Here is a 25,657-nt window from a genome sequence, read left to right as displayed (position 1 = left end):
CTAAGCACTCAGGTATTGTGAGGCTTTAAATTTAAATTTGGAATCAGATTTTTCTAATCTGAGATTTGTCATGTATGGAAAACAGGGCGTGCCAGATCTGCACAGATGAAGAAAAAGTGGGTTCCCCCCCCCCCTTATTGTTTATATATACAAATTTTCAATTTTTCATGTGTTTGTAAAATCTGAAAAAAAAACCCCAAAACCAAAAAAGGGGTTGTCTGTAGTTTAATTTAATTAATGAACCATAAAATGGCATTTCCTGGTCAAGAAACTTTAGAACGTGTTCAGGTTATGTTTGGAAGTTGTTACGAACATAAGCCAGTTCTGGGATAATCCTGCGGTTAAACTCCAGTAATCCCCACCACCACCACTGCCTTCTGGTGACACTATCTGATTTTTTGGATCATCTTTTCCTGAGATGAGTTTGAATAGTTGAACACCTCTGAGATCGTTAGTGGTGATGAATGTGGTGTATTGATCATAAGAACAAGACCTCTATTTTGGAGAAACATACTTCTAGTGTGATAATGACTGTATTGGGATCCCTCACAGATCTAGAAATTCAAAAATAATTTAAGTTAAAATATTATGGAAAAGGCTTGCATAATTTGTAACAGATAATATGATGCGTATTTGCTTTCCTTTTATTATTAGAAGTGCAGGTTTTACGGCTATGGATGTTGACCAGCAGTAGAACCGTTTGAGATTTTGGATCAATCTTTGAGTGTTTTAGGATTTAGCTTCTGTAAAACTGCAAGAAATATTATTCTCGAAATTGATGAAATCTTTAATTTCTTACCAGTGCTAAAGGAAAGACCATCCCTGCAATCTTACGTGTGTATTCGTATGCTTCATCTGCATGATGCGTTATGAAATTTGCTACTCCTTTCTGTGGCATTTCATCATTCTGCCTATGTGCAAGTGTAGTAAAGCTAAGTTAAATTTCTGTCAGTACATAGAGTATTACTGACATGAGAGACAGGGATGAAAGCACCGTGGAAGAATTGTAGCCCGAAGAAAATTTCTGCCAGTCCACCTTCATTAACTTTAAATGGCCTTGGCAAGTTTTAGGTGTAATCTGGAAAGAAAGTTGGAAGGCAGCAGGATTGTGGAAAGGGAATTGGGATACGAGAGGATTTGTGGCTCATGTTGGAGAGGGAATACATATACAGTTCAGAACGTGACCTGGGTTCTGAAAAAAAAAACACCAAGCAAGCAACAAAATGCTTTATCACTGCTTACCTTCATCACAAGCCTTCAAAACATCCATTTAGATTAGTATTGCTGTTCTAGTGCTTAATTTGGCTGATGGGTAAATTATAGGTAATGTTCTTCTGGTAGTAAGTGAACTAAAAATCACTGTTCTTGCTCTATACTGGAAAATAACTGAAATAGTTTTGGCGTTATAAAACTTGCTTGATTAAAATAAAGTCTGATACTTAAGCTTTTAATGACTAAAGTAGTAAATGTCTTTGGTTCTGCAGCGATTTCATAGTTACTTCAGATTACTCATCAGCTATTAAAGCACCACTTAGTATGATGGAGTCAGTATGACAGGAGGAATATGTTGTTGCTGTGTGTATATAAGTATGTACACAAACATACAGATATTTTGGGATATATATAGGGATTCTGTCTGTGCATTGTGTATATTATATATGTTATTGTTGATTTTTTTATACGTAGTAGTTGTTATATTATGTAACAAATAGAGTCCACAAATTTGTTCTGAAACAGATTTTTATTACGTGGCCTCCAAATGTTGGATATAGCTGTACCTAGATACAGCTATGTGTATATATATGTGTATATGTATAATGACGTGACTTGGAAAAGACTGAGAATACTCTCCAGGGAATTGAACAGCTTTATGACCGTTTAGAAAGTAAAACTTGGTGGAGGAACAGATTATTCCAAAGGTTCTTGTAGCTGTAGTCTTTACTTTCAATCTTATAACTCCAGTGAGCTGGTGTCACTTATTCATAACCCTCAAATTAATTGGATACTGGTGAGCATTCTGTTATGCAAGAGTGAAGTATGCTAATCATGCCTAATGAACTGTCATGACCTTGTGTCACAGCCATCACCAGTGCTTGTTTGGAAAATGTATGCATTTTGTGATCTGTTTTGATGGAAATGACACGTTATTCTTTTGGCTTATTGTCTTCATGTAGTTTACCCAGCATGTTCAGCTGGTTGCATTGATTAATTGGTTGCATCATTAGTATTTGTTCTTAAACATCCAGGTTTTCGTATCTCTTTGCAAAGATATTAAAAAAACCAAATCAAAACAGAAAACAGCACTTCTAATGCTGGTGTGCATGGTCAAAATTAGAAATACCAAGGGATGGTCAGAGGCCTGTGTTGTCTTCTAGTGTAACAGCGTTACTTGGACTATCTGTTCAGAATACGGCAAGAGGATGTCATATCTATATGCTGGGCAGGAAAACAAAAAATGAAATAATTAACTGTTGATGTCAAGGTCTTAATAAGAGTGCAAAGCAGCATGAAGCTGAACAGCTGATGTGTAATACATTGCCTGCAAAATTGGCATTAAATAAATGCAAAGCTTGCTTAAGTTTAAAGTGTTAGCATATGTTTAATATTTCCAAATAGTCCATTGATGCTACAGCTCAGAGATAGAAAATATAAATCCTGAATAAAAGTTTAAATAGGTGGACATATGATTTTGAGATAGTTGGCCTGATCTGATTTTTTTTTAATTGGAATGTGATATAATTTTTGCTTTGCTTTGCAGTTATTTATATCATTACGAATGTCAGTGATATTCTAATCACTAGTTATTTTTTTTAATGTCAATACAATCTCTGAATCTAACCTAAACTTTAGAGGTGTAATTAGTTTAATAAATTGCAGTAAAAGGAGATTAAGTCTATGATCAGATGATAGTTGCAGAAATAAGTTATTTCACTCCAGTCTGCATCCCTTGCTCCAGTTGCTGCACTGTTCAACATCATCCCTCTCCTTCGAGGTTACTGCTTTGGCAGCACTGAAAATCACCGCACGCTCTCCATCATCTTCAAAGCAGAGTTGGCCATTTTGAGACAAATGAGACACAAGAGACTGTTTAAGACAACCTGACTGATTTTGCACTGAAGCAACCAAGGAGTATTCACATGAATCTTTCTTCCAGCTGCACCATGAGGGTGACAGCGGCCAATGGGAGGTCACAAATTAGAGGTCAATAAAAAAGGGGGTGTGTGTGTGGAACAAACAGGTTACATAATTTTAAACACACCTGGATTTAATATTGATTATCATTCATTTGTCTGAGAAATCCGAGCAAAGTCTGCCAAGCTATGTTCTCATGATTTGCAAGATTTCCCAGTCTGTAGATCTTGGAGTACAGAACTTGTGAAATGGCAAAACATGTTAATGAGGTGGTCTTGGGGCAGTGTGCTCTCCCAGACTTTGATTAGAAACAAAAATACTTGTTCCAAAGGTCTAGTGGTTGAATCACATACCTTGCCAAGAAAGTAATGGTAGTTCAAGTAATAATAAAAAGACTAACATAAGTTGTAGAAAGTTCCATTCAACTGAGATGTCCTACAGTTAGCTATAAATTGGTAATGGTGTGATGCTACATCTTCCCACAGCAGTTATTTAAAGATCATACCTTACTTGTAATGGTTTAGATTTGTCATCCACCCATCCCCGTCCCTTCTGCCAATTTTTTATAGTACACCAGTACATAGAAATTGGTCAACGCACCCCTTCAAAAAACGTACATTAAGCTCTTGATGGGGACCACATACCAGTCTCTGTGTAGACACAGGGCTCTGATTTGTGTGGTGAAGGGAATAAATAAAACTGGTTTATGAGTATATAGCCAGCTGAATCACATTTACTAACTAAACTTTTGCTTCTCTTAGTCGTCAGATTCTCTGAATCTGTTTGGAGATCCTGGAGAGTTTAAGTGCATGGGCCCCACCTTTCTGAATTGGGTAGGGTTTGTCCTAAGTTTTGCAGTAAATAAAGGTGCTCCTGTTTTCACATAAATACATTCTTCAGCTGCTGCTTGATGGGGGTGGGAAGAGGTATGTGTTCAAGATGTTAGGAAACTGTGAAAATGTTTAAATAGATTGGGAAATTACGTCATATTCATGAGTAGGCCTATGCACCTTGTTGTGGGCTTCATAACACATCAGTGTGCATTTAACTAGTTCTCTGAAAGAGAGGAGATGACAAAGTCTTCCATCACAGTGATGTTAGCAATCAGAGATACCATTTGTATCTCTTCTGCTTGTTTGCTGAAGAAACTAGAATCACTTTTAGCATTGTCTTCTCAAATTCTTCTGCTCATTGTATACCAATTTATATGAATGATTTAATGAGATTATCCCTTATGCATCCATTTCTTTCCCAAATACATGAATATGCTCTCTACAGCTACCTGAAAGGAGGTTGTAGCCAGGTGGGTATCAGTCTCTTTTCCAAAGTAACAAGCAATAGGACAAGAGGAAACAGCCTCAAGTTGCACCAGGGGAGGTTTAGAATGGATATTAGGAAAAAATTCTTAACCGAAAGGGTTGTCAAGCACTGGAACAGGCTGCCCAGGGAAGTGGTGGAGTCACCAATGCTGGGGGTATTTAAAAGATGTATGGATGTGGTGCTTAGGGACATGCTTTAGTGGTGGACTAGGCAGTGTTAGGTTAATAGTTGGACTTGATAGAAAAGTTGGGTCTTTTCTAACCCAAATGATTCTATGTACAAATATCATTACTCAGCTGAGCTCTCATTTTGATTTAGTAGTCTCATTTTCAAGCAATATTTTGAGTCCTTCCTTATGAGCAGACAATACTTTTCCATATATGCTTATTTCTGCCATAGCACCAAGCACCTGTACATTATTTTAATTATGTTATTTTTATTTATACTTAATTCTGTGCTTTGTGTTTACTTTTGCTCATGAATACTTCATAAAATCTGTTCTTTCTTGGGAGTTTAGGTGAGGTTGTAAGGAAAACAATTTTTCACAGAAAGAACAAATGGAATATTTTAACTGATCACCACAAGCTGTTTGATAGTTTCATAGTAAGCAACAAAATGTTAGTGTGTCTTGTTTCTATGGAGGGACTTTATAATAATAATAAATTTATCTCCTTTATGAGATTGGTTGGAAAAAAAAAATCAAAGCAAAATGTGCTTCCTCATCTCCTGGAGAGGGATGAAGCACTCAGTGTGAGAAGTCTTTCAGTGTTCGTAATTCTATACACAGTATATTTTACAGGTTTAAATTTTTTATCACACTGAAAGAGAAGTTAGAGTTTTTTCAGCTTTAATTTTTATTCAGCAATCAGATGATGTGTTATCATTTGATACACCAAGATAAAATGGGTACAGTTTTATCCTGTGTCATGGCTATATATATAGTAATACATTATCATCCATATGTAGTAGTAAACCCACCTTTGGACCAGACTTATGGTCACTTCAAAGAAAAGATTAGATAGTATTTCTGTATGGGTGCTTTCAAGACATTTCATGAGGTGTGGCATGGTAACATGGCTTGTACTAAATTATTCTATGTATCTCTGGGGATAAATGAATCTTCCAGGAGGGAAGATTTACAAGGAAATGCATTATACTTGCTTTTTCTAAGGCTGTACTCCTTATTAGAAAGGAAATGTGTTATATCTTTGAAAATTGATAGCTGTTGAATTGCAGCTTTTGTGAAAATGCCTTTTTATGATATGGTCATTGTGCAAAAACGATCTGAAGCGACAGACAGATTATTTCTTGCTAAGGTACATTACTAAGAATAACGGATAATTACTGTTGTAATTTAGTGAGCTAAACTTTTATTGGACCTCACTGATTTTATTTAAAATAATGTTATTCTTAGTATTTGTTTAATAATATGGATGATTAAGAAAATGGGCTTTTGTAAATTGTATTCCTTAACTGTTTGATTTGTGTCCAGTCACCTGTCACATTGTATTGCTTCTGCCCTATGGTTTTTTTTATATTTTCTGAAGGAGAGTATGAATTCAAGTGACAGAGGATTCTGTGTTTGTATTTTCAAATGCAAGTGTTTGATTTAAAATTGGGTAAAACTTTCATAATTAGTATTTTTGTCAAGAACCACTGGTTGTTCAAATATTTGTTAATAAACACATGATCCACAAATAGTGAAAGAAAGTATCTGCTGCTATCCATGAGGGAGTTACTTTGTTTTGCACTATTCATCTATTTCCAATGGTGTCTCCAATATGCTGAATGTTTGTCTGGTCCTGTGTCAGCTCTGGACAGCAGAACTGGTATAGGATGTATTGGAAATAGCTGAGATGTCACCAGAAATGGCTTTCAGAAGCAGTGTTGTAGATGAGATTTTTACTTGTGGGATGCCTAGCAAGGTGTCTGTTGGGAGCAGGAAGCTCAGCCTGTGGGTCAGGAAGTACTTACATGCCCAACTGCTCCTCTCGTCTGGTACTTTATAACAGGTACCCTTGTCCAGGCTTAAGCTGAGGAACTGCTCCCTTTTCAGTGGATGGGATTTTGCTCCTCTCCTCCACTCCTGTTATCTAAGGTCCTTTGCAGTAGCTTGGTGATTCTGAATTCCTTGCCAATGATTTCGAAGTCTGTGCCAGGCTGCCCTGTGCAAGCAAAGCCTAGTAGGGAAAAAGAGATGCGTGTTGTGGGATGTTGGTTGTTGCCTGCAGCATGTGTTTGGTAACACAAACAGGGTCATTTGTTCATTGCATGTTTTATAGTGACACTTTTGTTCCTAGTACCTGCTCCTGTCCTGATCTTGAGCAACAAAATTTAATCCCATAGAAATCAGGAAGGATCAGAATGGAGTTCTTCTCTACATGAACTTGTTTCTGCTTATTTCTCTGAAATTTCTAATGAACTGACAGACTGTTGTGATTGTAGCAACAAAAGTCTGTCCACTGAGAAGAATCACAGATGTCATGTGAACTTCCATCCACCCAGGTATCCATCTCCTGAAGAGCTTCATGTCAGGCAGCAATTCTACTTTGTGTGGAGTAGAGCATGTCAAATGATATGACGTAGGTTTTACATCTCATTTTTCTTTTCATTCCTAATTTTCAATACACACTGTACAGAAAAACTGCCTTATTTAGTAGGGATTTGAAAAATCACCACCTTTCTCCATAAAATGAGCTGTATCTGCTCTTGAACACAGGACAATCCCTGCTTGCTCCATAGATCCATCTTCCTTGCACAAAATGGTGAGATTTTGTTCAGCTTCATTATTCATCATCTTTTAATTATCTGTTAAGGTAACATGAAATATCATCATCTGGCAAGCTTGAAGTCATATTGCTTTTATATAGAGAATTATGATTCATGGAAAGGAGTGCCAGAACTGCCTAGTGAGAGCTGTGCAGTGAAGTCTTCCTCTGTTCTTCCACATTTCACCCATATTCCAGGAGTTTTGGTAGAGTGTATTGCAAAGAATCAGGTCACACCTTTTTCCTTTTGCTAGTACATCATGTCACAGTAAGCCATGTCAAGTTTGAGGATCAATCCTAAAATACTTATTAAAATAAGGTGTTTAATCATAGAAGAATATTACATGTGCAGTGAATAGTAAGTATCAGATGGAAATGGCTAGGATGATGCTTTCAAGTCTCAGTATTTTTCAGACTGGATTTTGGACACCAGAAGGTCCATGGATTATTTCTAATGAACCTGCAAAAGAAGAGCCATCTTGTAGTCTGTAAACTTAAAATTGCTCTTCTAGGATAAGGCACTAAAGGACACAAATGGAGACAAATCAAGATGCACTAGTTTAAGGCAAAGCACAATCCCTTGTGCCTATTACACTGAAATCTAAGCTGCAATTGCGACTTTCTTAACAAGCTTTGTTACATAAGGTCCCTGAAATGTAATGAGTAGTCATCTTTTATGTGTGGAACTGAAGGCACTTAACTTGGAAGAACAGGTGTTGTTTGTTATCTATCCTACACAAAAGGTGCTTTTTTTTTTTTTTTCTCCAAAGGAACCCAAAGTATTGGCATCTAAATCTCTGCAGTTTCATTAATGAAAATGAGCAAGTACCCCAATTTTCTATTGGTACACAATCTATTTCAGTTAACTGAGTACTTAAACGCTTTTTTGAGGACACATGTAGGAGCATAAATGTTTAAACTGGGCATGGCTGAACTTGCACATCTATGCAGATGCTCCTTTCTGCATGAGCATACCCACCTTTGGAGGCTGTTGAGCACCCTGCGCTCCCATTGAATTCAGATGTGAGGGTACTTACAATTTAGTTGCATTATGGACACTTGAAATCTATTGACTCTTGTAGTCTCTACTGAGATTTTTTAATTAATCTTTCATGTTTCCAACCTAGGTTAGAAAAACTCTGAGATTTATGTTTATATTTTCATAGAAATCTATAGGAGTAATTGATTTGTCTGGTGTTGTACCTATCTAGGAAATAGCTATATGCATAGTGTTGTCAAATGCAACTAACAATTTCTGGCATTAAAAATATCAACTCATATATTTTGTTACTTATTTGTATTCACTATGAGGGTTATTATGTCTCTCCAAAGTATAAAGATATTGTGCAGGTTAAGGAAGATAGCTTCAGTACTCTTCACACTGTACTGAACATAATATTGTACAAACACGGTTTTTTATTGCTGGAAATGAGATACGCAATTTGCTATAGCAGTGCAGTATTTTCTGTATCAAGTATGACTGTCAAATCTGTAATAATTTCTAGAATGAATTACTATGCCTTGTAAGGACCTAAACTTAGCATTTTGAACATTTCTTGAAGTTATGTTTTCCCTCTGATATTTACTGTAAATCAGAACCATGCTTAAAGATATTTTGCCTCTGCTTAACTAAAGAACAGTAACTTGAGCTAAGCTTTTCATAGAAGAAATAGTTTTACTGTCCATATAAAAATCTCAGGAATTTGACTATATGCTGGTAAAGCTTTTCTGCCTGGAATATTATTTGCTCATGGGAATAATGCTTGGCAAATCACTTGATGTGTGATATTCCGGCAACTAAATAAGTCGAATCATCCTTAAACAGAATGCCAAAAAGAAAATGTAGATTGAAGTCAAAGGTGTGGAATAGTGTGGGTAGAGTCAGAAAAACTAGGTGCAACAGAGTTTTTTGTGTATGTATCTCTGTTCTATTACTCTCCATCGCAGAATGAAACGTTAAATGCTCATGTCCTTATCCGGTTAGCACATTGTATCTGCCTACAGCTGAATTCCACTTTCTTCCTCATTCCACATTCCTCCTATGTTCCTTCTAGTATGGATGCAGTAGCTCTCAATACTGGAGACTTTGCAACTACTTTAAGACAAATGTGTTTTGTTTTGTGATTTCAGCTATGATTATTCAAAGGCTCTGCAATGAATACCAGTGAAACATCACCCATTGTTGGTGTATTTTGGGCTACATTCTTATCACTAGGATTCATTCTAAGATACGCAGTTAGCCACCCTCTTGGCTTGAGCTAGGGTGATATGTAAGTACTGGTATAGATTATACATACCAGAAATTTTGTAACTTACTTTCTTTTGTAAATTTGCTTCTGACCTGCTGCTATTAAATGTACAACAGAAAAGGATATTCATTCTAGTCTGATGGGCTGATCACTTACTTTGAGAAAGCATGTAATTCTGATTAGCATAACAGAAAAGCAGCTGTAGCTTTGCCCAGAAGCTAAAGATGATGCCTAACGAGGAGAATATAGAGGATAAACATAAACTGTATTTCCCTTGAGTACCCTGTCTTCTTCAGATCTGCTGATTGTACATAAAAGCAAAGGAGCATGCTGAGCATTTCAAATCACTTCCTTGTAGAAGAATTTAAAAGCAGCATGTGTACTTTGGATAAGTTACGATGTTGTTGTGACTTTGCCTTCCAAAAGCAGGTGGGTCAGGTTTGCATCTCTTCTTGTTTAGCACAGTACCATGTGGGAAACCAAAATGCATGTTTCTCTGAAAGAGATCAAGAATCTCGAATCTCTTGTCTTATCATCTTCCTCTGCTATTTGAATATATCCCACAAATCTCTGTTGCCATGGAAAGCTGCTCTGAATGGCTCCTTGAACTCTGTTGAGCCTTCCTCTTAAAAGATTTCCTTCCTATCTGCCTGTATGTTTGTCCTCTTGCTGTTGGTTTTCTCTCTTCAGCCCAATGCCACTGAAGCAGACTAGGTACACAGAGGTGGCTAGTCCAAGACTCCTGGCTCATAAAGGAAAAGCACACAGTAAAAAATTAAATTGGCTTTATATTTCTTTTATTTGCTTAATATCTCATACTCACCATTTGGTGAAAGGGGGTGGAGGGGGAGGTTGTTTGTTGCCTTCATTTTTACTTGTTAAGTGTAGATGTATGGAAATTACTTAGTTAATGGTTTTCTGGCTTCTCATCCTAACACAAGTGAGAAGTATTTTAGCATTCAATTGAGACCAAATGTTTTCAGATAAGGAGATGATGTCTTAAGGCATTTTTATTGATATTTAATTATCTTTCTACATGGTGTATGGCATTAATGCACACATGCGGTACATGCTATAAGTAATCAGCTGCCATTAAATGATAACTTGCTGCTGATTCTGGGTTTAATGCTTGATTCTTGGCCATAGCATATTTAAATGTTATTGTGGGTAAGTAAAGTTTTGATCCTGTTTATAGGATTAGTAAGTTCAGATGGTGTTGGTTTTAAAGTTCCTAATGGTAAAAACTTTATGAAAATGCTTTCACAAATTTTGTTGATGCATGAGCTGTAAGCAGTTTGTTATTGCAGGATTTTCTTGTACGAAATTTGTACTAGATAAGACAGAAAATTTGAACAGAGAATCATACGTGTCCTCAACCATTTTAAATCCTTTTTCAGAACCACTTTTCCTATAGGTTGCGGGGTATATGATACTTTTCTAAATTACTCTGATGTCATCTTATAGTTGAGTGAAATTGTTAGTGTGTTAGATAATAAAAAGCTGGAATTAAAATTTGTCCCAGGGATGAATTATTGCATAGCATTGATTTTTTGAAAATTTCCATAAGCTATTCAAACAACTTATGTTTTTTGATTCCACAGAAATAGTAATATAAACACATGAAATTTTGCTTAGCTAAAATATTACCATTAAACTGAAAAAATATTGCCATATCTACATATTTTAATTTAGCAGATACCCAAAAAGATGTCAAGTAAATTGGATTCTAGCATATTCTGTGGGATGGTTCACAGTAATTTGTGTGCATGTTTAAACTTAAGGCTGTCATAAAGCAAAATCAATTTGGGTAGCTGATTTTGAAAAAAAAAATATCTGGTGCTGTAAAAAAAAAAAAGCTGTTAATCAGACAAAATGTGGTCATTGCAGTTTTTAAAGACTAATGACATAACCCTTTGGGGCAGTAAAATCTGTGACTAAACTATTAGAATGAAATTTCATTTACTGAAAATTTAAAAAATACAGATTAGCATGCTTCACTTTTTATTGAAAGAGGAAGACAAAACACTGTTTTTTCATTTGTTTATCTTTTTGGAGTTCCTTGGAAATTTTAGAATCTTCCTTTGTGTCAGAGATCCATCTGCCTGTACTGAAACCTGGCTACCAGGATCTCATTTGAAACCAGACACTTAAATCCTGTATACAAGGTTGTTTTCAGTTAAGCATGGCTCTTAACAGCAGGATTGTTTTCAAGATTTATAATTAGAACTAGACGTCTGCTCCAAGAAATAATATAACTTTAAACTAAATGCTTTGGTTTTGTATCCATTGATGTTCCTCAAATTGCCCATGAATCAAGAGAAGCTCATCACCAATGGCCTTATGGGAGCAGAAGTGGTTCAAAGTAAATGAACTAGTTGATTTGTTAGATAGTTCTCTATAGTCACAGACTGAAACTTGAGGAAGGTGAGAAATTCCACTTAGCCCAGCATGTTGTTTTGGTAGTAAAATATGTAGTATCTCAATACTGATATGAAACAATGTGAACATTGATAAATAATGCCCCAGTGCAAATATAAGACCATGGGATAGTGGGGATGGATAGTCTATATACCAAGATTTTTATTTATTTCCCCAGAAACCTATCTGGCTCATTTGGCTGGTATCCTTCATTCATCCTATGTCTTTGTAGTATTTTATTTCTAGAGGTAAATTATGTGAGTTCCAATGCAGTAGCAGTACTAGGAGAAGAATATTGTCCTGACTTTTCCTTTCCTCGGATATCTGTGTCTATCCCTGATGGATTTCCAGCGTCTTGGCCTTTCACCAGGCTAATTCGGAAGCTCACTGATACCTTCTTAATGCTTTTTATTTCTGTTACTTGGTGAAAAGTTTTCTATGACTCTGAAAATAAGTCTAGACTTTCCTCCTTCCAACGCGTACATTTTGAAAGTTTTGCAATAAAATCATGGTATGGGTTTCTTTCTACCTTATTTTATAGCATCATTTCATTGTTTATTTTTCTCATTCAGGTAGGTAAACTGTACAGAATAGATCATCATCAATTCTAAACTTTCTCATGTTGCTGTGGGGTGAACAGGAACAGGACCCCATTTTCTTCTAACGCTGTCACAACTTTGTTGTGATGTATCAAATGCTAATTGTTGGCAGATGAATGGTTCCATACAGTAGAAAAACAGTTACTTTCACCAGTATTGTTGGAGTATCTTCACAGAAATTGCCTTCTCTGTCTTTGAAAAGTCATTAACCTTCCTGATTGCTCTCCAATCATAAGAACTGTTTGAAGAGTTTTCACCAAAAGGACAGACTCAAGAGCTCTCCATGTGAACTCAGATGTTCCTTGAGGTGAAAGATGTGCTGCATGGCTAATTTAAAGTAATTTTTCCATGGAAAAATTTGGTCTTTTTGGACTCTTCAAGAGACTATTTACTTGCATCAGTTCAGTGCTGACCAATTGCATGAATAAAGCAGAAGGACGCTGCTGCAAAAACCATGAGAAATTCAGACACTTAAATTTAAACAATGGTAAAACATTTATCTGTAGTCATGACAAGGAGCATAAGAGAAATGATAATCAGCTATAAGCTATGGCATAAAATCTGTCCTTTTTAACTAATTGATATGTTAGGTCACACACACTTTTCAATATTTATTTTCGTGGTGAAATACTTAGAGGAAATGAGAAACTTTTTGTATAAATCTCATCTTCTCCATAAAGAAAAAATATTTTAGGATAGTGCTAACACTTTACACTGGTGTACAGCACCACATGATCCTGTATGGGTTAAAGAGTGACTGGTTTATATTCAAGAAATATTTAAATATACAAAGCAAATATAATTTGTCCAAAAATACTCTTTATTCTCCCTTATCTTCCTTGCAGCCAGCAGCACTTACATATTGGGATTCTCTTTCACCCCAAAAGCTGTACAAATAGCCGTTACTCATCCAAATAGCTATGGTACAGCCAGCTCCATGCTGCCTTTTTGTAGAATCACAATTTTGCCCTTCCTCACTGAAATAGTCACAGCATAAGACATTTCTGTAACAGTGGAAGCTGAAATTCATCTAGAAAGGAGGCATCTTGTGAATAAACCTTTCATCAAATGACCACAAAAAAAATCCCTGCTGGTTCGCACGAATCTTTTCAGGATTTTGTCAAGTTCAATCACAGGCTTGTTGGCGTCATTTCAGCCTTTGAAAGCGTTTTTCACTTGCCTGTCCTGGTTGAACAGGAGCTCAGACTGAGACACCACAATTTCCAATGTTTGAACAATCTGTAAATGGAAACCCAGATTTGTTGAAAACCTAGATGATGCGCTCCAGCCCAGGGAATGGTTCATGAGCTCTGTGCTACACTAGCTGTCTTCCATAATTAAGTTACGTTTTTTCACTGTGATGGCATGTTGAATTACTGTGATTCATTAGACATGACACTGTATTATTTGAAGAATGTAAAGATTAAAACCCAGTGGGCTCTGCAATGATCTGTACAAACCCTGTTCTCGTTCCTTTGTATTTGTTTTTTCGCTATACTGGTATAGAAAAAATTTTGACAAATTTCAACTCTTATAGCAGGCCGAGATAAGCCAAGCAGGTAGTCTAAAAGTAAATGGATATATTAAAGAAAAACAAAAACCAAACCCACCTCCCGCCATTTGTTATCTAGCAAAATTCTTAGCATAAAACCATGGCCTGAAAATACAGAAGCCTTTGCAAAAATGAATCCCTGCAGGCTCCCTCTGGAAATGGGAAAGAACATGCTTGATTAAGCCAGTGCTAACCTTTCAAAATCATGTCTCTCTGATATTTATTCCTTGAAATAATAAAAGAGGACATGTCAGATGTTGGAAAGCCATAATGTACTCCCTTGATTGCTACTGCCCTTTTCTAACTTGAGTGTTCCTCTCCCAGAGCAAACTTTTAAAATAAAATTAAGGCCTCAGTTTGTCCTTTTAGTTGACCTTTATACATTTTGTGGGTCTGCATTTGTACCAGTTAAATACATAGTAAGAAAATTTCCATCCTTTTTCTAGCTCTGGTAGAAAACCTTGGTCTTCTCAGTGATGAACAATGAAACATGTTCACAGGTCTATACGGGCAGCATAAAATCTATCACGTGGGGCTGCAGGAGCCCAAGCAGCCTCATCCACAGAGCCCCTGCCCTGCTGCCCCCTCCCTCCCGGACAGCTCAGCCTGTGCCTCAGGAGCGCTGGCACGGGGGGTCCGGGCATTGCTGGACAAGGGCCCTGGGTCGAGTCAGGCTCCGGGTCGAGTGTGAGGAGCAAGTCAGTGTCTACTGGTGCTGGGCATGGACCTCGCTGCAGCTGAGCTTGACTCAGGATGATGGCAGCTGGGGGGGGTCCCATACGGGGCATTGGTGGTTGACGGGGGATGCCTGGGGCCCGGGTGGCTCTGTAGCCCACCTGGGAGGGCAGGAGCGCAGTTCCCAAAGGAGGGGTTGGTATCAGCCCAGAAACCTGCGGGTGGGGGTCATGCATGTTTTTGCCACATGTGAGGCCAGAGTGGTGACGGGTCCTTGGGTAGCAAATCTTTTCTGCTGTTTGTAATAATTAATAAATTATTTCCACCATCACATGTTGCTCTGCTTTGCCTGAAAGTACATAATTTTGTATAATTTCCCCCAAATTGCTCCCATGGTGATAATGGGGGAGTTTTCTCCCTGGGCACCTCAGTGAGATGTTTGTGTTGGGAATTGCACGTTATATACTGTTAATGAATAGAGGCAGGAATTTAATAACTTCAGAGTTTAGAAATATGCAGGGTATCTTGGGAGGAAAGGTTTTCCTTTCAGCTCCTTCACTTCAGTGTTCGCATTTACTGAAAGTTTTGCATGGGTCTGTATAATAGCACAAAGGAAGACTGTATGGTTGAAACCTAGATATTTATGACAGCTAAACACAATTCACTTCAAGTTCACCTGGGGATAATTACATCATTTCAAGTAATCCAACAAAATTGGTATCAAGTTAACACACTGCAAGATTCTTTATTTACCTACATTTGAGGTTGGTACAAATAATTTCCTTCTGTATATTACTGATGTGATGCTAAATTATTCAGCTTAAATTCATGACTAATCTCTGGCTCTCAGTTTTTCCAGTCTTCATAAAAATGCCAAATAACTACTATAATTCATTAAACAGGAAACAGTTTGCACTGTATATGCAGACCTAGCACCACATGCCTTAAATCTGTTATAAATATGGAATATTACAGTGGTGTAAAATGGGAGAAAAATAATTTTTGCTGGATCTCTGTGGAAGATACAGAGTGAGTAAGAATGAAGTAATTAAGATAACTTTAAAGTCCTACTTGTAGTCCTGTCATAATAGTCTTGTTTCTAGCCGAATAAAATCATCCTCTGGATTGCTTTTTAAATTATATTTCATACTGTATTTTGCTTCCTGTCATAATATTGTCTTACCAGCAAAACAACTGTCCTTGACAAGTCTGCCAAGTGGAAAATCAATTTGGTCTTATGTTGACCTCTATTTTGTTCTGGTTTAGCATTTCATTTTCATTTAACAAAAGGTACACTATTTTAGATAACAAATGTTTCTTTCTTTAACTAACCAACTATCGCAGCTTTTTCGCTAGTAGGCATAAACTACTGTTCAGGGCTTACCTCAGCTGTTACAGCAGCTGTGAATATGCCCTGCTGATCTCATGGAAAAGCTGGAGCTAGGAAACTAAGATGTCATGAAAATAGCTGAGGATGAGGTTTCGAGAGAAATATTCCTGTAATTTGTTGGAATTGGGGAAGTGAAATGTGCAATTCTGACAACAGTGACAGATTTATAGACTCGGTACACTAATTAAAAAGCAACTTACTCTAATTTATTAGTCTGTGGAATGACAGCACCAGAGAGGTGCTCTGTTTTGTGCACAGGCATGGGAATGCTGAAGCGCCCTTCTCCTGTAATGACAGAATTTTACATTGTATAGAAAATTCAAGAATAACATGAAACAAGAAGCAACTGAAGGATTACTTCCTTCTGGTGTGAAACATATGGGGAGATGTTTTCTATAAACTGTATGTTCACCTGCAAGACAGAATGAAACAAAAAGTTTTCATTTGATCTTTTCCTTCTCTTTTCATCACTCTTTTTTGTTTAGATGGCTGAGGTAGAATCCAGCTAAGAAGCTAGGACAGAAAAATCAAATAAAGCATTATTAATCATTTCCGCAATTACTTCTAAGAAAACGTTTCCTCATTTCAGTATAACATGTTGGCAGTTTCATGCTTTGAGATTTATCTATGGAATTGCTTTGTATAAGTTTCTTGTATTGGATAAGTGGTACAGTTTCCTTGCATCCTCTACAAATAATATCAACAGATGGGGCCACGAGGAAAGAAAAAGAACGTATTTCTGATGTGCATTTAAAGCACCTCTGATATTACAATGACTTAGATGGATGGCTTGATAGATGACAAGATGACAGTTCAATGAAAATAACTGAATAATTTTGGTTTTTTACAAGTGTTATTTTAGTTTGCTTTTGATTATAGAAAAGTAGAACGTAAAGTCTACATATGTTACAAAATACTAAGTCTGTATAAAACAAAAGAAGAATGTGAAACTCTAAAAACTCCAGCATGAATAGTTCTGTAGATGTTTAAGGATACAGTAGTTGAATCCCTTATAGTTTATTTGTTTGCTGTTTCTTCACTAAATTTTCTCCCCCCTGCCCCCCAACTTAATGGATAACATGTCCTTGAATATTGTCCCTATAGGCATTTAAATATCTGGTGAAGTTCCTAAGGCTGCAATTCGCTTGTAATCTTCCATCTGTTTCAGATTCTTTGTAAACACATACAGTCAGGTCTTCAGCTCTATAAAAGCATCACATGAAATCAGTGGAGCTACACAGAATTTCTTCGAATGAGAATCTTGTGATATTTGTATCTCCACTTTTCCTGAACCCAAACTCGTTTTCACCATATAATTACAATTTTTTTCATCCTTCTGATCACAAATTGATATTCATTGTCTGGTTTTGACTAAAGTTCACATTCATAATTTTGTGAAAAGGATTCATATAATATGGGTATGAACTTTACAAAAACATTTAATCAAAACTCCTTGTATAAACTATTTTTCTAACAAAATGTTTACAAAAGGAAAGGATTTATTTTTAGTACATGGCTTGTGTTGTCAGCCTTCTGTAATGGTGGCACAGGCTGCTGTGCACAAGACCATTGTTCACAGCCAGGGAAGGTGACAAGGACTGCTCCAGGTTAAAAATCTGTATTTACTGGTTAGAAAGGTCACACTTGGAAATGTCCATGTACATTGTTTCTTGTCCTCAAAGACTTCATCTTCAGTTGCCTTATTGCAGAAGTTCCTGTGATGCACGAAGGACCAAGGTGTATGAAAGAATTAGTCTACTACATTATTAGCCATAAACCATTTATAGAAATGGGGTAGAGTGTTTCCCTCATATCCTTTCACTCTATTTAATTTATTTTAAATTATTATATTTATTTTTACTGTTATTTAGCATAATCACAAGTAAAAACCAGGATAAAATAAGAGCTGGAGAAGAAAACTGAAAGATTTACTTTGCATTACAATATTTTTTTTATGTTCAATTAGGATGCAACAGCAAACTTGGATTCATGGCATTGTCTCTAGATATCTAATTTACTTTGTAATAGTAAATCAGTAACCAAACCATTAAATGCTGACTCTGAGCAGATTTTGTGTGTGCTGGTTTTCTTTAGCTGTAAGTCTCCAGATGAAAAGCTTGTTTGTGTGTTTATTTTTGAATATACAGTGCAGGGAAATAGCTCCTAGAAGCATTCAGCAATCAAATCTTGCTTTTGCTAATTCAATTCTTCTCACAAATATGTTTTATAACATCTGTAATTAACCCCAAACCACTGCAGATTTGGCACTGGCATTCAGAATGCTGTCATTGAGGTACCAAAGAAGCCATGGCAGATGATACCGTTACCACCAGTGGTGCCTATTTTGTACCTTTGATATCAGTCTTCAACGGTCTGACACCAGTCTTAAGATTTGTATTGCTGTCAAGCTATAGAAAATCCTGATGTCAGGTTCGTAACACTTAGAGTAATAACACTCCTCATCTTCCATTAAAAAAAATGTAGACACTCGGTTTGCTCTGAATAGATTTCTGTAGATGAAATACAGAATGTGTAGAGCTGAGTTACTGTTCTCACTAATAATTGTATGTTTAACACCACCTTGCCATAAAACCTAAGTCAATTAATCTGTTTCTGTTCCCTGCAAGTGTAAAATAGGATAGTAGTTCACAACTGCATTCATAAAACTCTTTAAATTAAAAGCACCGTGTGTCTCTTTCCTACAAAGGCTACATAAGAAATCTTGCATGGTTAATATCTTATTTTTACATCATAAGCTTTTATTTCAGCAGGAGCCCATGCTTTCTGTATCTGAAAATGATGCACATAAGTTGCTTCTACTGGTCAGGAATAATTACTGAAGTAAAATGAAAACAAAGAATTATATAGCTTACTGTATATCATTTTGGTACTGTAATAATTATGATGTATATAGATCTAGAACGTAAAATTAAAAAATAAATTTAGATCTTACAGTAACTTGGCAAAAACAGACCAATGAAAATGTTCGTAAATTTAGTGCTGACAAAATATACTATTGCTTGCCTATTTATGATAGACGTTGTTAAAATAAGAGGCACCTGCCCTTATGCTGTATAAAATGTTATGAATACTGTAAAAGCCTAAGACAAATATTAGAAACAAGTCTTGTAGCAAATTGACAGCACAGCTGTGTCAGGCGATGCAGCTACCAGTTACAGACTATGTGTCCATTGTTTGAATTTACTTCCAGTTAAGTCCTTTAATGAGGACACCGGCAGCTTGCTGGTTGTCCCCGGAGTCCCATTCTGTTAATTCTACATCAGGCATCAATGGGCCATGTGCTCTGAATGCAGCATGATCACCAGTGAGCCCATGAACAGGAGTGGACTCTGTACCTGGGGACAATAAATCTACTTCTGCAGAGATTGACAGCTTCTACCAAGTCAAATGAACCTGTGGAAATGAAGTAACCCTCAGACATTAGGTCTGGAAGTACAGAGCTCCTTCATATGTATACAGCACGTGCATTACAATTTATTTCCATTGTAACTAAAAATTGATATTAATTTATTGGGTCACATTCCTAATAAGTTTGATGATTCTAAAGCTACCTGCTGGAGATGAGTTATTTAACAGTGGGTGGCTGTCTCTAGGGAGCTTCTTCAGTAAGTACTGATTTGACTAGTTGTCTTCAAGTGATCAAGCACTCAGAAATTTCCTACGCAAATATCTGTTTGTCACATTTTGGCAAATATTTTAATTAGCTGTTCTACTTAGTTATGATCAGTGTTGCTTATTAATGATACGAATATGATAAGGCACAGAAAGGTATTTGGACGCTATGAAAGTTTGGTAACCATGGTGGACCAAAGAGAGCAGAAGGATTAGAGGTTCTATTCCCTTCGGACTTGTACAAAAGTAATAATTTTTCACTGTGTTTGGTATTCTAGGATGTGATGTCCACGTTCTTCCAGTTTGGGGCTTCCATCCAGCAAGAAGCCATTGTCATGCTGAAGATCATGCAGGATTATGACTGGCACGTGTTTTCTCTGGTGACCACCACCTTTCCTGGATATCGAGACTTCATCAATGTCATTAAGACCACAGTAGAAAATAGTTTTGTGGGCTGGGACATGCAGAATGTCATCATACTTGATACCGCCTTTGGAGACGCCAAGACCCAAATTCAGCTGAAGAAAATTCATTCATCTGTCATCCTGCTTTATTGTTCCAAGGATGAAGCTGTCTACATACTGGATGAGGCTCGTTCCCTGGGCCTTACTGGCTATGATTTCTTTTGGATAGTTCCCAGCCTGGTTAGTGGTAACACAGAAATCACTCCCAAGGAGTTTCCTTCAGGACTCATTTCAGCATCTTATGATGAATGGGACTACAGTTTAGAAGCTCGGGTACGGGATGGCCTTGGGATTATTGCCACTGCTGCATCAGCCATGCTGGAAAAATACTCCTTCATTCCTGAAGCAAAAACTAGCTGCTATGGACAACTGGAGAAAAATGACCGTCCATCTCACACCTTGCACAAGTAAGTCTTACTGGTTTGAGTTTTTTTCCCTTCGTAACTTTGGTAATTTTCCATTCTATTGCCATTATGTTTCTTGAAGGAGAATATTGTTTTCTGTTAATCCCATCATGCCATTTTTAAGCAACGATTTTCAAATGTTCCAAGGGAACATGCAATAGGACTTGCTGCACTGATAACTGTGTGCATGGAAATGATGTTATGTGCTGTGGAGAATAAATACTGCTCTGGATTTGATGTGGAAGATGACAGAAATTGGTCTTAGGGGATATGAAGCTGAGTTAATAAAATCATGCCGCTGTGTACTTTAACTATGAGCTAAAATTGCCAAAATGCTCTGGAGGCTGTGCCTGAATCACTTGCATCTGAAGGAACCTGGTAACAGTTTAGAAGATAAGAGATGTGCAGCATTGAAGAGGTGTCCCTGGAAATTATAGAAGTATTAGATTAGCTAGGCAGCTATACAAATTTATCAGAGGTGTTGCAGAAAATCTGTGATTCTTTTCCTGCTGCCCCACTTGCCCCTGGGGAGTGACAAGAGGTAGCACTGGGGTGGCTCTCTGGTCCAGCACGGCTCCGGGAAAGCCCTTGCAAGGTTACTCGTGTCAGGGTGGAGCAGCTGGAAGGCACTGCCAGGATGACTTATCCTACCTGCACCCAGTATGAGCCTCATATGGTTCTTCTTAATCCATGTGCTCACAGTGCCAGATAAGTGAGAGCTAATGGCATTCCATTAACCAAGTTAACTTAACTGTGGGATCTGTACAAAGAAAGAAGTTCACTAGTAATATTTGAACACCAGTTTCTGTGAAGTTATATTGTGTTCTGTCGACAGAAGTGTTAGTGTTTAAAATACTGTGGTTCAGTTGGATGTGCTGCAAAAACTTGAACCTGTTTTGAAAAAGACACCTACCCCACTGTTTTGCTAATACGCTAGTGTAGACTTGAGTTAGGTATTCAGTATTCAGCATAAGCTGTCGTTCTCAAACAAACATTTTTTTCTCATTAAATCTGTATGACTCCAAGAATAGGGCTTGTGAGTATTAGGGCAGTGAGATTAGACTTCACCAGGAGATTCTGAGTGTGCAGTGCATGATGCACAGAGAAATTATTAATAGGAGAAGTGGTAATATAGTGAACTGTGGTTAATAAAGTCACTTCCCATGCAAAACACTGAGCTATGAAGTGAGAATATATTTTCCGTACTGGAGATTCTTTGAGCTTTTCCAACACCATAAGAACAAGAAACAGGCTGTTTTTAATTTAGAAATGTCAGAATTACACTAAAATGAATAAACTTTAAGTAGTTCTTCTTATGTAATAACTCCCCAAGACTATTCTTGTCACATATAATCTGCAAGAAAAGCAAGTATATACAAGCATGTAGCAGTGCTAAGTAATCTCTGGGAGCTGACCAGTCTGTCCATGCGAAGGTGAATTACGTAAATTCATTGCAGTTTCTTATCCTCATCTCTCAATTTTGGGTTTCCTCCTCACAGGACAAACCAATGCCTAAATTGGGGTTTTATTCTGAGATGTAATCTTCACAGTTTCAGGTCACAGATAGCACAGCTTTGTATTTTAAACTACAAAATAAATGTATATGATGCTAACAAACAAAGGATTTTGGAGCATCCTCACAATGAAAAGGGCTGAAGTAATTGTAAGCAGTCTAAGGACCTGGGATCTGCTGTACTGTGCCTCCCTGTTTGTGCTGGAAAGCAATGCTGGAGAAGTAGGGTTGCAGAAAGGGACCCTGCTTGTGAGCTCAGGAGCAGAGAACTCAGCGGAAAGCTGGATAGAGGATCTGTAAGGTGATGCTTGAGCAAAACCAAGCTCAAGAATGGAGCAAAAAAAAGGATTTTTAGACTCCATCTATTATAATGACAGTCTAATTCAGCTTTAAAGCCAGTATAGTATTCTAAGGCTATGCCATAATAGCTAATTTGCTTGTAAAAGGAGGTTGGTAATGCTTTATGTGCGATCTAGATAGCGATTTTCATCTCCATTTATGAAGAAATTCTATGTAAAGAAAGCCATAAAGTGAAAGCTCCTCTTCCCTCTTTCTCAAATTGTTCAAGTATTAAGTTGGTTTGAAGATATATATGTTTCAAAGCACACAATTTATCCTTCCCCTGTCACTGCAATTTTAAGATGCTTTTATTTGCTTTCTAGACCCAGAAAAAATCAGATTTGCTTTAGTTTTTTGAATGATTTGATCAACGTTCATTTCTGATACACATGGGAAAACTAGTTTTTCCCTATGAATAAAGGATTTAAAATAAAATACAGGGATCATTTTCAATGCATTAAAAAACATACATACATATGTATATGTATTGATTCAGATCATCTTCTCCCATCTGTGTAAGACCCAGATTTTTCCAAGACAGAAAAATACTATTGTGTGCAACACTGGCACTAGCACAGCAGGATAGATAGAATTAGCAGCTCATTAATGCAATGTCAGTTGAACAAATGCTCACTCTCTCTCAAAAAAGGAAAACATGTAAGCAAACAAACAGCAAAACGAAATAACCCTGCCAGTCATCACGGAAAATGCTGCTGCTTTGTGAATAGAAATGCTTCTGCTTTGTCTGGAAGAGTACTCATGTTGTGTATAAAAGTCATAACCCTGGGAGATACATCTCACAACATTTCCAACCACTCTGATCTGTGCGGGGATGGATGGGGATGACAAAGCTGTTGCTCTATTGTCATTATCCTGAAAAGCAAAAAGATGTGTCTGTCCATAGGTGGTCAGGTATTTACCACACGGTGTTTATATTTAGTTACATTCAGTTTCCAAATACAACCAAATAATATGCAGGATTTAGAGACTCATCTTACGTTCGGTAGTGAAGGTGTAGGGTTAGAAAGCTGTCCAAACTGCTCTGGGCAGTCTGTTGTTCCACACCCTTCCCAAGCATGGTTTCCTTTATTCGTCATCATCAAGCCAGGGAGCAGGAGCAACGTGAAGTCCAAAGGGCCAGGTACAAACACATTAGTTGATCCTGCCCTGAGTCACCCTACTTTAAAAACTTGGAGACTTGGTGGGAACAGTGTTTTGAAATGTGCTACCCAATGTTGCTGTCTTTCCGTGGCCTACCATACAGTTCATTTGCTTGTCCTTGCTGTTGTGCTGCTGTTGGCTTACAGCATGGCTACAGACAGCATTGTCTTCAGTTGCTCGAGTCCTAATATTCATTCATCAACTTCAATATTTTGATGCTGCTGCTGGATTTGCTTATTCTACTCCTTCACTACTGTGAAGGCTGCTCTGTGGAAACAAATCCAAACGGGGATGATGCACTTAAATGGCTGAAGGCATGAAAGCTGCAAGCCTTCGTGGAGCAGTGAGGCCACAGGGATCCAGGGAGCAGCAGATTTCCAGCGAGGACAGCTTATTTAGGCAAGCATCTCCATATGAGGACCAAGCTGCCAGTCCTAGATTTGATGTTAACAACTAATTTCAGACGTTCTGGATTGCAAGAAATTATTGTTGTCAACATGTAAAAATGAATGAGAAAAGATACTCAAAACAAGAAAAAAATTTGTCAGTGGCAGGATCTCACTTGGCCTCACTAGTTTGTGTGGGAATGCTTTCTGATCAGGAAACCCAGTAGTAGAGTGGTGCAGCAATTGGATTGGTACATAGGGATACACAGTCTGACTTACTGCTGATGAGCAGCTTTTAAACAGTAACAACTAGGTATTTGCACTTCTTTTAATTCATGTGCAGTAATTGCCCTCTTCTATAGTATGAGGGCATTTTCCATATAGTTGCATTGAACAGCAGGAACTGAATTGATTGAACTGTTGTCACGTTCCTCCAAAAGTAAAACTAATCTTCACCACCAACAGAAGAGGGGTTGTGGAGGAAAACACTCCACCCAAGCGATTCTGACGTGGTGCTGTTTTACTGATGAAATGATTGAAGAAATTATAGAAAATCTGTATCAGAATTTTCTCCCGGGTTAGGTCAGTTCAGGAAGCAGAAGGTACCAAACAGTTACCAGATTAGGGACTTTTAGAACATTTTCCTCTTTTTGTGATATTTAAAACAAAATGAAAAACAACAGAACAAGCATGGCCTCTGTTCTGGAGTTGAGCAGAGCCAGCCTTCAGGGCTGAAACCAGGCCTCGAAATTCAAAATGTAAGTGAAGGTTCTTGGAGATGGAGCTGCTGCAGACACCGTCCCTTTGCAGGAAACCAGGCGGCTTCATGGGGAAGAGTTTGGGACGTTTCTGAGCTGGTGGAGCAAAATGTAACCAGATTACTGCTTTTTATGAAATGTTATTGCTAATAATAGCAACATTAACTCACTAAACCTTCTGGTGTTTTATGCGTTATGGTAGTCAGCGGCACCTTCCCAGGCAGCTGGGCCCTTTCTAATTTTGCTCCCTCCCCTTGCCCCCTTTTCAGAAGGGGTCCCCAAGTGTTTCATCGCTTGTCTGGCAGAATTGGGGCAAAATGACTTTTGCAGACCTAGTGGCAACTAATGCTTTAAGGAGCAGCAGGCAGGAGGTACAAGTAGTTGGCATGCCATTCCTTTTTCACAGTCACTGAGCATATTGTTCCCAAAATTTTATTCATCCATGCTGGCTCAAGGCCTAGGGAGATACAGCTCCAAAGCAGGGTATCGTTGCAGAGTTATATTCAGGAGAGTGAGGGCTGGAGGAAGTGGAGGAGGAGGCACGAAGAGGAAGAAGAGACTCTTGGCATCACTGCAAAGGATTTGAATTTAGGAAATAAAAAAAAAAATCCTACATAGCTTAAGATATAAAATCGTCTTAAAAAAAAGCTTCTCTGTTTGAAAAATGCATTGCTACCTTGTTTAATAGTGATCTATTTCAGACCTATTTCTATATGTACTTCAGACCACACATTATATATTCTACATTCAGTGTTTCTTGATTTAATTTTATAGATATTTTTATGAAATCTGTTTCTTGATGATAAATCATTTTTCTTGGGGTTTCTATTGATAAATATCTTTCAAATTTTACAGAAGAATCATAATAAGGAAGTTCAGCAGTTCAGAGCCTCAAC

The 25,657-nt window shown here is 37.5% G+C and overlaps 1 protein-coding gene across 3 annotated transcripts in view; it reads left to right on the top strand.

Annotated features, from left to right (window-relative positions):
* The window catches only part of GRIN2A (glutamate ionotropic receptor NMDA type subunit 2A), a 189,699-nt gene that overhangs the window by 82,396 nt on the left and 81,646 nt on the right, over window positions 1-25,657 (top strand). For all 3 annotated transcript variants that reach the window (XM_075767712.1, XM_075767714.1, XM_075767713.1), the window contains exon 4: window positions 20,015-20,607. In XM_075767712.1, the coding sequence (XP_075623827.1) occupies window positions 20,015-20,607 (593 nt within the window). The remainder of the gene's footprint in view (window positions 1-20,014; window positions 20,608-25,657) is intronic.

Source organism: Balearica regulorum, chromosome 15 (assembly GCF_011004875.1).
Source record: "Balearica regulorum gibbericeps isolate bBalReg1 chromosome 15, bBalReg1.pri, whole genome shotgun sequence".
Classification (NCBI taxonomy): Eukaryota; Metazoa; Chordata; class Aves; order Gruiformes; family Gruidae; genus Balearica; species Balearica regulorum.
The sequence above is the reverse complement of the archived record's forward strand: the minus strand, read 5'-3'. Positions and strand labels throughout refer to the sequence as shown.